General features: G+C 35.7%; 1 protein-coding gene across 1 annotated transcript in view; it reads right to left on the bottom strand.

Moving 5' to 3' along the window:
• Window positions 1–14,482, bottom strand: part of COMMD1 (copper metabolism domain containing 1) — a 243,192-nt gene that overhangs the window by 132,860 nt on the left and 95,850 nt on the right. Inside the window, exon 2 of the mRNA XM_051975356.1 lies at window positions 12,643–12,924. Within this exon, the coding sequence (XP_051831316.1) occupies window positions 12,643–12,924 (282 nt within the window). The remainder of the gene's footprint in view (window positions 1–12,642; window positions 12,925–14,482) is intronic.

The following is a 14,482-nucleotide window of genomic DNA, read 5'->3' as shown; positions in this document are numbered from 1 at the left end:
AGGGAAGCTAAGGCTAGTGGCTTACATGAGCTCAGCAGTTTCTGAGCTGCAGCAGCCTTTTAAGGGATCTGCCAATATTAACAAATAAGAAATAAACCAAAACCAGAATTTTCAAAATTAAAAAAATTGGACTCATTGGTTGTGGATAAAAGCTTAAGCAAACCCATGATTTAAATACAATGAACTTTGTAATTGCAGAAGTTGTCTATAATAATAAAATTAATGAATCAATTATATTATAAATGCAGATCTATTCAGAGAGCAAAAGAACCTAAAATTAGGTCTCTGTCACACTGGGTAGATCTACTATAAAGGACTTTTATGAGAAAATGGACAAGAGTTATATAGGGTGACAGTGTGCACTGATAGAGGAAGAATGCCTGTTCCAATGAGATCATGTATTCGTTGATGCATTTATCATAAAATATGCAAATATACCGTGTGTGGTGCGCGCACATGCGCACGCCCGCGTACTTATTCTGTATTAGTACTTAGTATCATTTACTTGTTGCTGCGGGAATGCATTTTATCTTCATTCTTAGTTAAAAGTATACCACAACACATATTAATCTTATAGAATAAAAGAGTTCTCAAACTTAAAAAAAAAAAAGAGAAAAGTAAGTCTGGCATCCAAATCCACCACCAGTCCCATGGTGAGCCCGAGGGAGCAGGGAGCTATCAAGCTGCCTAAGAAAGGACAAGCCTACCCAGATTGAGAACTGAGCAAGTCTAAGATTCTGCTGCAATCAGTAATAAGAGCAGGCCTATGAATGGGAGCTGTTAGATTCCCAGTCTAAATAAAATAAGGAGAGAGTTGCAGAGAAGGGAAGGAAGGAGGAAGGGAAGAAGGGAGAAAGGGGAAAATAGAGAGAGCAAAAAGGAGTTATGGAAAGACCTCAACACGAGTCCCACATAAGAAAGCCTGAGTAAGCTGCAATAAACATCTTTGATCTTAAGCAGCTCCCTAAAACACATTTTAAAAAATCTTGGCGACAGTACCCTTATAGATAAAATCATGAATTCCCTGAATAGATTAAAAAGTAAGAAAGTAAGCAGACTTAGCCCTATGGCAGATCCTGTTGATGACCACCACAGGAAACCTAACTCAGCCTTCCTTTCACAACGGACAAAATTGCAAGTGTGACCACTGTGACATTTAAGAAAATCTGATTAGAAAATTAATCTTAAATAAATAAAAATGTTCAATGCTGATGTGGAAATTGTTTTTGCATGACTTTACATTTATAATCAATATTAAACTGCTTGCCTTCTCAAGGAGAGGAAAGGGGCAAAAGGGAAAAAGAGAATTTAAAACCATTTTTTAAAGGATTGTAAAAAAAATTTACACATGAATGGGAAATAAAAAAATTTATAAAAAATAAAAATGTTCATTTGATTACATCTATATGATATGATGTTGAAATAGTTATTAGGCAACATCTGTTACTCTGTAAATCTACTAAGGACACTCAAGGAAAATCTTTAACTTTAAATGACAGATTTTAAAAATAAGATGAATATACATATCATTTAAATGAAAATATATAATATGGGAGAATCTTATCACACTCTACACTCACTGAACAAAGTCAAAACTGAAAAACAAGTTTACAAGTTCTATTTTAAATTGTCTCTCATGCAATTTGTACAAATTATACATTTCATAAATAATTATTTCTATACATGAAGAACTATAGTAGTTTTTCAAGTTGTCATAAGAATAATGTTTTATTTAAAAAAAAAAAAACAATAACAGTCCATTAAATTTCACTGACTGTGAAATGGTATAACATTGTGGGGTAGATGATAAGGTGTTATCTGTATATCTATATGTCCGGGAAACATACTGACTTTTTGAAGCCACTTTTTCAAAAGGAGGATGATACGAAGAAAAAAACTGACATTTATCACAGTGAAAATCATAAAAATGAAGCAAATTTACTTGATAACAAAATTTCCTCCTGAAACTTACATGTTTAGTGGCTAATTTTTTTTTATAATAACTTTTTATTGACAGAACCCATGCCAGGGTAATTCTTCTACAACATTATCCTTTGCACTTGCTTCTCTTCCGATTTTTCCCCTTCCTCCCTCCACTCCCTCCCCTAGATGGCAAGCAGTCCTATATATGTTACATATGTTGCAGTATATCCTAGATACAATATATGTTTGCAGAACTGAATTAGTTCTCTTGTTGCACAGGGAGAATTGGATTCAGAAGGTAAAAATAACCCGGGAAGAGAAACAAAAAATGCAAATAGTTCACATTCACTTCCCAGTGTTCTTTCTTTGGGTGTAGCTGCTTCTGTCCATCATTTATCAATTGAAACTGAGTTAGGTCTCTTTGTCAAAGAAATCCACTTCCATCAGAATACATCCTCATACAATATCGTTGTTGAAGTGTATAATGATCTCCTGGTTCTGCTCATTTCACTTAGCATCAGTTCATGTAAGTCTCACCACTCCTCTCTGTATTCATCCTGCTGGTCATTTCTTACAGAACAATAATATTCCATAACATTCATATACCACAATTTACCCAGCCATTCTCCAATTGATGGGCATCCATTCAATTTCCAGTTTCTAGCCACTACAAACAGGGCTGCCACAAACATTTTGGCACATACAGGTCCCTTTCCCTTTTTTAGTATCTCTTTGGGGTATAAGCCCAATAGAAACACTGCTGGATCAAAGGGTATGCATAATTTGATAACTTTTTGGGCATAATTCCAGATTGCTCTCCAGAATGGTTGGATTCGTTCACAATTCCACCAACAATGCATCAGTGTCCCAGTTTTCCCGCATCCCCTCCAACATTCATCATTATTTTTTCCTGTCATCTTAGCCAATCTGACAGGTGTGTAGTGGTATCTCAGAGTTGTCTTAATTTGCATTTCTCTGATCAATAATGATTTGGAACACTCTTTCATATGAGTGGTAATAGTTTCAATTTCATCCTCTGAAAATTGTCTGTTCATATCCTTTGACCATTTATCAAATGGAGAATGGTCTGATTTCTTATAAATTTGAGTCAATTCTCTATATATTTTGGAGATGAGGCCTTTATCAGAACCTTTAACTGTGAAGATGTTTTCCCAGTTTGTTGCTTCCCTTCTAATCTTGTTTGCATTAGTTTTGTTTGTACAAAGGCTTTTTAATTTGATATAATCAAAATTTTCTATTTTGTGATCAGTAATGGTCTCTACTTCATCTTTGGTCACAAATTTCTTTCTCCTCCACAAGTCTGAGAGATAAACTATCCTATGTTTCTCTAATTTATTTATAATCTCGTTCTTTATGCCTAGATCATAGCCCCATTTTGATATTATCTTGGTATACAGTGTTAAGTGTGGGTCCATGTAGTGGCTAACTTTTTTAAAAAACTGAATTCTCTAAATATATGCATTCAGGCTCTTCAAATTCATACTCTGATCCAGAGATAATGTTAATGCATTTGTGAATATGGTTAGAACTATGTCAATCAATGCAATGACCAATCATAACTAGGAAAAAAAAAAAAAAAAAGATGAGGCAAACTACTCATCTCCTGAAAGAGAAGTGAGAGTCTTAAGATGCAAAATAAAATACAGGTTCAGACCAATGTGGGAATTTATTTTGCTTGACTATATTGTAAAGAATATATTTTAGTTTCACATAAAAGTCTCTTTTTCTCCTCTACTTTGTATATGGAAATGCTCAGTTAGTGTTTATGTCCATAATTTTAAAATAAAAAATGAAAAACAGAACAATGATAATACGTTTACAAAATAATATTTTGGATAATCACCAATTTAAAAAATATCCATCTTATAGAAATAAAATTAAAATTTCTTTATTAATCATTTGCCTCATTTGCAAAAGAAATTCTCATTTTATTGTAAAAACTTAAATATTTCTAAATATGGATGGTTAAGGAACCTAAGGTCATAGATAAATATAATGCCTTTGATCTTACTTCATCTAAACATATGCCTTGTGATTATAAGTTGAAAGAAGAGTTAGGACACGAAAATCTTATATTTTGATTATGGGTAAATAAAGAGCTTTCTGGTTTATCAAACAAAGCAATACAAATTTTACTGTTCTTACTGTTTCATGGTGCAACAAACAGAGCACTAGACCTGGAATAAGAAAAATTCAAATCTGGCTTCAAGTCTTTCCTAGTTTTGTGACTTTAAAGCAAAGTCTTCACCTGTGACTGCCTCAGTTTCCTCCTATTTAAAATGAGAATAATAATAGTACATATTTTCTAAATTTGTGGTGAGAATAAATGAAAAAAACTTGTAAAACATTTTGCAAACCTTTAAGTATTATTAAGCTGTTAATTGTTAGTATTGTGTGAAATATTGTTTTCTATAGTTGTTAAAAAATTCAATAAACTTGTGGTTGAAAGAATTATGAGCTATAATTGCAATATCACCAATGAAATCAAGTTCTAAGAAACTCTGTGCCAAACAAATCAATTCTAGAATGGCCTACCAGTACAAGACCTTACAGATCAATCAAAAAGCACTAATTAAGTGACTGGTATATCCTGGGCACTGGGGATACAAAGATAAAAGTAAACAGTCTTTGCTCCTGAAGCACTTACATTGTACTTAGGGAGACAACACCTACATATATGAGTGTATGCAAAATAAATATCAGGCAATTTGGGGAACTAGCAGCTGAGGGAGTCAGGAAAGATTTCACCTAGAAGGTAGCAGCTGAGTTGAGTTTTGAAGGGAACTGGAAATGATAAGGGAAAGAGAAGGTGGCACATTCCAGGCATGAGAGATAGTCAGCACAAGGGCTCAAAGACCCAAACTGGAGTGTCACATGCAAGGAAAACAGGACCAGTTTGGTTGGAATGTAGAGTAGAAGAAAGGGAGCCTCGAAAAACAGATTCTGGCCAGGTTATGTGGAGATTTAAGTACTGCACAGAGGAGCTCATATCTGATCATGAAAATGAGAGGGAGCTTACTGGAATGGGTCAGACCAGTGCTTTAGAAAAATCACTTTAGTGGCTAAGCAGAGGATATTTTGGAAAAGGGAGAGACATAAGAAAGAAACTCCAATTATGAGGCTAATGTAGAAGTCTGGAAAAGAAGTAAAAATTGCCTGAACTGGAGTGAATTTAGTGAAGAGATAGGACCGACTGGGAGATGTTGGAGGCAGCATTGATAAAGAATTTAGGATTACTCCAAAGTTGAGAACCTGGGAAACTGGAAGGATAGGGATACTCTCATGAAAAAGGTTCAGAAAAGGGGTAGGTTTAAAAAAAAAAAAAAACTTCCAAGTTCTCTTTTGGGCATGATGAGCTTGAGATGGTTCCAGGACATAGAGTTCAAAATGTTCAATAGGCAATAACTTGGAAGTGGAACTTAAAAGAGAACTTAGAGCTAGCTATCTAGCTCTGAAAGTTATTGCATAAGGATGATGATGAAGTACATGGTCGCTGATAAGGCAGCAGAGAGAACCTGTAGAGGAAAGGCTTTGTGTAGAAGTTAGTGTTCAAATGAGTGTGGAAAGAACAAGGTATTTCAGGGGCAATGGTGAGGTGGAAAGGCAGTTTTTAAGCCTCAGTTTCCCTAATGTGAAATTAGTGACTAGAACAAGATCGCATTTAAGTTTCTCTTCAGAGTGCACTCCAGTGATGCTATAACTGATAATACCCACACAGCAACCTCTGCAAATTTCTATAATTCTGGATCAGTGGTGTCTAAGTATTTCCCAGAGCTAAAGCCCATCCAGCAGACTGAGTTTGATATAACAACAATCCTTTACACTCTGGATGATCTCATCCCTGGCAAAGTGTATTGTTTTGACCAGAACCAGATATTCACCAAGGGATTCTTGATATTAGCTCCCACCATTTCCCTGAGAAACAAAATGTATCACATATCTTGACATGCTCACAATCCCTGTTCCTTAGAACTGCCATGTGAACTGAACAAGGTGCTGCATTCCTGTTCCTGCTGGTTCTGTATCTTTCTAGGAGACAATCAACCTGCAGATGGTTCCCAGAGGCCCAAGAAATGCCTGCATTGTCCATACATGAGCCTACTCAAGACCTGAAAAAGATTAGGGTCATGGTCCAGCCCATTTGTGATTTTTATGTAAATAAATTATCTTCTCTCCCCTTTCCTCTCCCCAGCAAGATAAAATCTCTTCCTCATGAAGACTTCTGCTGCAAACATAGTTTTCCTCACTCTGAAATTAATTAAATTTCTGTTGGATTCCTGATTCTCCTGTTTTTAACAGGCGGTTTGCTCCAGGTTCTGGTCCACGTCTAGTCTATGTGTCTCTTTTTTTGTTTTGTTTTCTTCTGTACAAGCTCTGAATCTACCAGGTAAAACTGAATTTGTGTACTATGGCTTTTGTCTTATCATTTTTTTCTGTGTCTAAGATGAAGAATGTCTGTGTTATATTTGTATTATAAGTCAGATCTTGTTACCTTGAAAGAGTTAAAATGCAGTCAGCCAGAAAAACTTCTAAGGGTTTTGGCCAGAGAAGCATTGAGAAAGATTAATGAATTTTCATAACTGAAACAGTTGTCCCAGTAAGCAAAACTAGCTCTACTTTAAGCTTTCTGCAGAAGATTGGTTTTAACAAAAGAGAAAAACCTGAAAGACTTTTTTTTCCTGTCATTTCAATACTGGCCAAGTTGGGATTACAGAAATAGTGTTAATCAAAGTTTGTAGAACTCTTAAAAACATCTTAGCAAAGTCTAGAGGTCTTGAAGTTAATCGTTAAAGAGTTTGACAATTTGTTATTTTAAGACTGCTAGAGAGATTCCTGAGACTTTGGAGTAATTCCAGGAATCATTCTTTATTGAAACATCTTAGTAAGTTTTGGGGTACCACTCTGTGGAATTTGTTTTAAGGAAAAATAAGAATTAAATTCCATAAAATCTTTTTAAAGTAATTGGCAAGGTTAGTAGTTTTCATTGTTTGAGAGCAATAAATGAAAGCTAATTTTAGTAGAAATCTGTCTTTAGAAAGGGAAGAAAAAATAAAAATAGGTAAATAATTTGTACCTTAATTCAATCTCTTGTTAACCATTCCTTGACTTTTCTAAAGGTTCCCCTTTGAGATTGCAGCTAGAGGAAGAGGTTGAAATTAATCCTCGATTCCCTTCTGCACCATTAGGAAAGGAAACTATGGTTCCTTAACCAACAAGAGATACAAGCTAAGAGTTTGTTTTACTTTAAGAAGTCTGGTCACTGTAAAACAGATTGTAGAATAAAGATGAGGACAGATGCTAAAGCACCCCCAGAAAGTATTGAGGTACCCTCCCCATAATGCTGACCACTCAGCTTGATAAAACTCTAGAATGATCTGGCAAGAAGGAATTATTCAGTAAACCCTTCCACCTTCCCCACTTCCCTTTCCTGGAGTTCTAGCTCCGTTGTGGGGATTGCTAACAAGACCATTTCTCTCTGTTAACCCCCTCATCTCAGATCAGATTAAGAAAAAAGAATGCTAAAGAAGTGCATGGAAATTCGAATTATGTTATGCTACATCTGGGGAGTGTGGGGGAGGGGGGAAGGGGAGGGGGGAGCAGCAGCCACATAAACAATGGCCCTGGCAGCCCTATGTCACTGGGCATCCTGTTGCCTGCCCCTCTAGGAAAACCTGGGGGCATCAGCTAGGGGCAATACATTCTACTTCAGCAGTGGAAAGTGACCCCAGGCCTAGCAGCACCTGTGTGGGTTGGAAGGGAGGGCAGTGGGGGTGGGAGGCAGATCAGGCCCCACAGCCAGCATCCCCTGAGCTCTGCCACCCCAGCCCCCAGGCAATGGCAATGGTACTGGCAAAATCTAGTGCCCCTGGCAGTGTCTAGTGGGGTAGTATGAGAAGGAGAAGTAGTCATCCTCTGCCTTTGGTGACCCACCCTTCTCTATTCCAGTAGCACTGTGTAATCTTAGGCACCTAAGACAACTTTCCTGATTTGTAAAGAGAAACAGAATAATGATATCCACCTGTCAGAGCTGTCATCTGAGATCCAAATGATATGACTATAAAGTGCTTAACACAGTGATTGACACATGCTAAGCACTACATTATTATTATTTCTCTAATTGAATGCAACTGTTCCATATATGATAAATCTAAAGTAATTTTAATATGCCAAAGGTAATGAATGGGACTGACTGGATGAAGTATTTCTCAGTATTGTCACATGATCCCTGTTTCCAGAACTGGGACCTTGGGGAGGTCATTTGATCTCTGGAGGAATGAACTTTGAACTTGGAGGTACAGGAAGTTGCAGGAAGTGACGTAAGCTGTGGGAGGGAGCCAGCATTGGGGACCATTGGTCAAGGACGGTTACATCCTTTTAGTCTATCCAATGAGAAGAGTCGAGTCTTTTGCTTTTAAACTCTAGACAAACTGGAAGCTGGCCAGGTTCCAGGAAAACACAGCAGAGTTGGGATGGCTCCCAGCTGTGTGTCTTAAATGCTTTCTCTTTGTACTTGATGATGTCTCTGATTAGTTAACTGGGAAGGGAAACTTGTATCCAACCTGTCCCACACAGTAATAAAATCAATGGTTTTTATATGTAATCATTTGGAAATGCAATTGATATTTCCCAAAATTTATTATTTGTGTTATTATTGTATTGTTTAAACCAGAGCTTCTCAAACTTTTTCCATTTGCAATCCCTTTTCACCCAAGAAATTTTTATGTGCCCCTTAGTATATTGGTATATAAAATAGGTATACAAACTATGAAGATTAAATGTGAATCAAAGCATAGCATTTTCACCTTTTTTAATTGTTGTTTGTTTGCTTGTGTTTTTTTTTTCCTTTCTCATGTTTTTGAGGGAGATTTCTACCTCTCCTTGTATTTGTACCTTGAGACTCAAATCCTACTGGAATTTAATATAAGATAGAGAGCCATGTTATATTTGGTTGGTGGAGCTAAGAGAGATTAATATCTAACTGTTGAAGAAAATCCATGGCTCAAAACTCTCCTAGGATTTTCTGCTACTCTCTTTGGGGATAAAACAAATCTCACTACTATTATTTGAAAGGGATTGTCTCTTTCTATTATCGTAACCTACAATTAAGTTTTTTTTTTTTTTTTTGCTTAAAAAAATTATACTCTGTTTGAGAGGCATCTTGATGATATATTGCTCAGAGGGTTTGTTCCTTGAGAGGATATATTGAGGAGGTATGTCCTAAGTGTCATTGCTAGCCATCACTGACTTGAAAACAGAAAAGGGTGGACAAGAATGAAGGAAGAGAAAATGACAGCACACCCTTGAATTAGAGCCTAACAAAAGGGGAGGAAAAAAAAAAAACATGGACAGTAGACTCAGCCGTTGTCCAGAATCTTGGGATATCAGTCTTATCTGGATATTACCGTGTTTCCCTGATAATCTTATTAAAGATAACTGTGTAAGTTTCCTCTAAAATAAGCCCTCCCCCGAAAATAAGCCCTATTGAGATTGCTACTGTAGTGAAGATGATCTCCTGCACTACACCCTACATTACGGTACCCTCTGTATGTACCGTCCCCTCCCCCCCTTCCCCGGGTGAAACGCTGCCGTGCTCCGAGCTGCATCCAATCAGAGCTGCAGCAGTGAGCGCGTCATCCTGTTCTTCCCCAGTGATTTGCTTGCTGGCGCCACTGAGAGCAGTGCCGCGGAGGAGAGCTGAGGCAGGACAACATAAAAACCCGGTATGTAAGTGGGAATGAGGGGGCATGATGGAAGATAAAAGAAGAACTCAGCCAGCACTCACTGCGCTAAAGAAATGAAGAACTTCCTTGCAGAGAGAAGAATAGATCAAGTAATGATTCCTGCAGGAATGACTGCCTATCTCCTTGATATTGCAATAAACAAGACATTCAAGGACCATTTGTGCATGGAAGTCAATGACTACATTGAAAATAGAATGGAAAGAAATCAGCGTGGAAACTTTGTGAAGCCCTGTCTGCAAGAAGTCGTGACTTGGGTGAAGAAGTCATGGGATAAAATTACTGACAGCTGTGTCGCCAAGGCACTACGAGCAGGTTACCAGGACAAGACATGTTCATTTAAAGAGAGCTATATTGCTGGACATGATAGATTGGGCCCACTTCTTCTGAAGGAAATAGAGGCGCAAGACATCCAGGACGGAATTCAGGGTATGGACACTTATGACGATGTTGTTGAAGAAGATGGCATGATCATTATTGAATAAAGGTACTTTTTTTTTTGTTCACATTTACCTGTTTATTAAAATTGCTGTCAATGTTCATTAAAATAAGCCCTCCCCTGAAAATAAGCCCTCTGGTGGTTTTTCTGTCCAAAAAATTAATAAGACAGTGTCTTATTATCAGGGAAACACGGTAGCTGCTAGAGGAACTTAGAGGTAGTTGGAGGGTTCTACAATCTACTCAGAAGCTGGGGCTTCCTTTAGATGATCCAATTTTCCAGCCCTATATGGTCAGGTTAAATAAATCCCAGCTTTCTAAATTGTGGTTTGTCTCATAATTAAATGTGAGGGTTGAGAAATTATGATTTATTATCAGTAAATGTTTGATTTGTATACCAATTTTTTAAATCATAATGTTTGTTCTTAATATTTTATTTTTCCAAATACATGCAAAGATAATTTTCAACATTCACCTTCACAAAATCTTATGTTCCAAATTTTTCTCCTTCTCCTCTCTCTCCCTCTCTCCCCAAGACAGTAAGCAATCTGATATAGCTTAAACATGTGCAATTCTTCTAAAGATATTTCCATATTCGTTATGCTGATCAAAATACATACATATATATATATATATATATATATATATATATATATATGTCAGATCAAAAGAGGTAAAGAGTACTGAGAGAACTGATGAGGTGTGAGGAACAAAGCTGAAGCAATCTCATAGGACAATGAGTTTTCTGATGATGAGGTTTCCTGGGGAAGTGGAAATATCTTCCACATGCAAACATTTTCTCACTTTGAAATTAATAAATACCTTTTTGTGTCTTGACCCTCCAGTCTCTAGATAGCTGTTTGGCCCCAGCCAAACAGTACAATCTATACTCTCTTTTAAAAATGTCCTAACTCTCAAAGGCACAAAGTAAAACTATGGTTGATAAAACCTACAGATCTATTTGCAATTTAAGAAAAAAGTGCATATACATTATATTGAATCTCAATTACTATTCAACCTAAGGAATGGTCAAAATAAAGTGTCTGAATTTTGGTTCATATAACAACGTCCTAAGCTTTCCACTTTATACATTTAAACCAATAAAATACTGACTCAATTTCACAACAGTACTGTCACATACCAAATGAACTAAATAAAAATAATAATTCATTATTAAATTAATAACAGATTTTATCCTATAACAAGTGAACAAAAGTGTCAATAGAACACTTTTTAGAAAAGAATTTGGGGTAGAAAGGTACAGAATAGGAGACTGCACCTGTCTTGGTATCCCAAAGAGGAAATTCCCTCTACTTATGCAGACCAGCACTTGCTCTTCAATTTAAGAGGCTTAGAAAGTTGCCTGTAGCATTGGACCTGCCCAGGATCACAGAGCCTAGGTGTTTCAGAGGCAGAACTCAAATCCACCAAGTATTTTAAACTCTGAGTATAGCACTCTATTCACTGCATCCCACTGTAACCACAAAACAAAAAAATATAAAACCTACACCACAATAAAATGAAATATAATGCAAAACGATTATAGAATGCTCCTGAAAAATATAAAGAAAGAAGTGCACAGAGGAAGCTCAAAAGAAAATCTAATTAAAGATGCTGTTTTAATGGGGGCAAAAGGATAAAAACCATATCATGATGTACGGGAAGTACATATTTGGTTATTTATCTAAATAATTTCACATTCTAAAAAACATGATTAGGTTATTCAATAATCTGGGCTTTCTAGATCTAATTATAAGTTCTCTTTTCATACAGACAAATAGAAAAACCAAGTTAATAAAGACCTGATCTGGCAATCCATATTCAGTAAGCCAAATGATTTCAAAAGATATTGGAACAGAGGTTAAAAAGGACTGAGTCACTACCCTAATAGATCTGGGGTCATTAAAATGGAGAAAAATATGGATTTTTTTTTCAGCAAAAATAATTGAAAATAGTCACAATAAAATGAAAGACTATCTATGGCATAAAGCAAACAATCAAAATTCAGAAACTCAGAGACAAAACTAGGAGATTTCATGTTGCTTCTTCAAACTGGATTAGATTGTGAAAATAAATGGGTAGAATTCTGTGGGTTTTTTTCTCTCTAAATCACAATTTATAGTCTTTATTTATTATCACAATCACAGCTTTTGAAATTCTGCTCCTCTGCCAAGGAATCTGAGATCCACCTAAAATGTATTTAGAGCCAACTCTTGTGCATTTTTTCAATCAAAATTTAGGCACATTCTGTTCATCTTGGCTAACTCCCATGACCCTCAGTCTGGGTTACAGATTCCTCCCACAATATAGTGACCTCCACATTATCAGGAAATTGACTTACATGAGGACAACAAGAAATAGGACCTATTGATACTATTTTTGAATATTGATAGAAGGCAGATAATGCCAAAGTCAACTATTACACAAATTAGCTTAAGTGCTATATGGTTTTCTAGCATAAATAATAATGAAAAACAATGAATCCACAGTTTCTCAAATGAAATATTAAAATTTAACTTACCTGTCCACTCTTCCCCAGTTCTAGTTCCACAATAGCAACAGGAACATTAATTTGGTCAAGGTGTTTTGATTGAGACTTCAAATCTACTCTCCAATTCATGGTTTTCAGACTATTTTCCCATCGACTTTGATTGATTAAGCTCTCCTTGATTTTTGTCTTGTGGCTTTTCCAGAATTTGGAAATGACTGCTGCTTGATCAGCTGTAATTCCACCTTGTTTTTTGGTTTGAGCAGTCAAGAATGCCTCTAATTGGTTGAAATCCATGTCTGCATATGCAATAGACTAGATAGATAAAATGGAGAGAAGGAAGGAAAAGAAGCATTCATTCTTTGGTAATGAATAATAATAATAATAATAATAATAATAATAATAATAATAATAACAATATTACATGTATTTAGGACCAATTTTTTCACATGACAGTCCCATGAAATAAGTAATGAAGGGATTGTTACTTCTACTTTATATCTGAAGAAACTGAGATTCTTCTGAAATAAAATACTTTGCCTATGTTTGACAACAAGTGTTGATTTCTGGCAAAATTCTAGAAATAGAAAAATGGCTAAAAACATCTAGAAAAAGAAGCAATAAAGAGCCAATAAGACTTCAACAAAAACAGGTCATGCTAAACTAATATCATTTCCATTTTTTGGTCATTTATTAGACTGGTAGTTCTGGGAAATCCTATAAAGTTTAGTTGGATTATATTTTTCAAAATAATTTTGTAGCCTAAATTTAAGAAATGCTAAATAAAATGAATGTTGCAACATTCATAGTAGAACAGAATTATACATGAAATTGAATGTTATAGATTCCTTTATTAAAAAAATAAATTATAAATTTAACATGCAACTGGAAAATTGGTCCTTTTGCGATTCTTTCTGATCTTCCTTCTGTTCTTTTCTGTGAATTTTTAATAAATGCCTTAGAAATTTCTTTTTCATTTTTTACTTTAAAAAAAACTGCTCTATCCCTAGTCTCCCTCTTCCTCTTCTCCATTCCACTAAAAAATGAAAACTAAAAACAAAACAAATATGCATAGTAAAATAGAACAAAATTTCACATTGGTCATGTCTGAAAACCTATCTAATTCTGTACAAGTAGTTATATAGTACTTTAAGATACATAAAGTTGCAAAAATTGTTCTCATCCAATCCTCACTATAACCTTGTGAGGTAGAGGCTATTATTAGCCATATTTTATGGATAAAGAGATTGGATAAGATTAAATGACTTGTCCAGAATCAACAGCTAATAAGTATCTGAAGAAAGATTCAAACTCAGGACTTCCTAATTCTAAACCCAATACTCCAGCTACTTCTCCAGCAAGTTGCTTCCACACAGAGATATAGAGTAGATTAGTTCAGTGAATTCAAAACTGGCTGTACAGCCAGACCTAAAGAGTCATCATTAAAGGTTCCATATCAAGTGGGAAGGAGGTCCTAAGCAGAACTTTAAAAACTTTGTTTTGGGCTATGTGACATTTTTATCAATAAGTGATGATAACACTATAAAATGATTTACTTATCAAACTTATTGATGATGCAAAAGGAAAGGGGAGAGTTAATATAGATTTTGGACTTAGAATCCAAAAAACTTCTATATACTAAGAACCTAATAAAAGGCTGAACCTAATAAAAGAAAATAAAATCAACCAACAAGCACTTTGTGGGAGAGGATGAGTAGGGAAACTGCTGAGTTGTTGAACTCAGTTGAACAACTGAGTGGGTGAACCTCCCATGGAGCTAACATGTACTCTGTCTCCTTACTGAGGGATGTGACCCTTGATAAAATGAATAGGAAACTCCTGGTTAGTTGCCAGTGACAAGAGACTTGCAGTA

This window comes from Antechinus flavipes, chromosome 2 (genome assembly GCF_016432865.1).
Source record: "Antechinus flavipes isolate AdamAnt ecotype Samford, QLD, Australia chromosome 2, AdamAnt_v2, whole genome shotgun sequence".
In the NCBI taxonomy this organism is placed as follows: Eukaryota; Metazoa; Chordata; class Mammalia; order Dasyuromorphia; family Dasyuridae; genus Antechinus; species Antechinus flavipes.
Note: the sequence above shows the minus strand (reverse complement) of the source record. Positions and strands in the feature narration are given on the sequence as shown.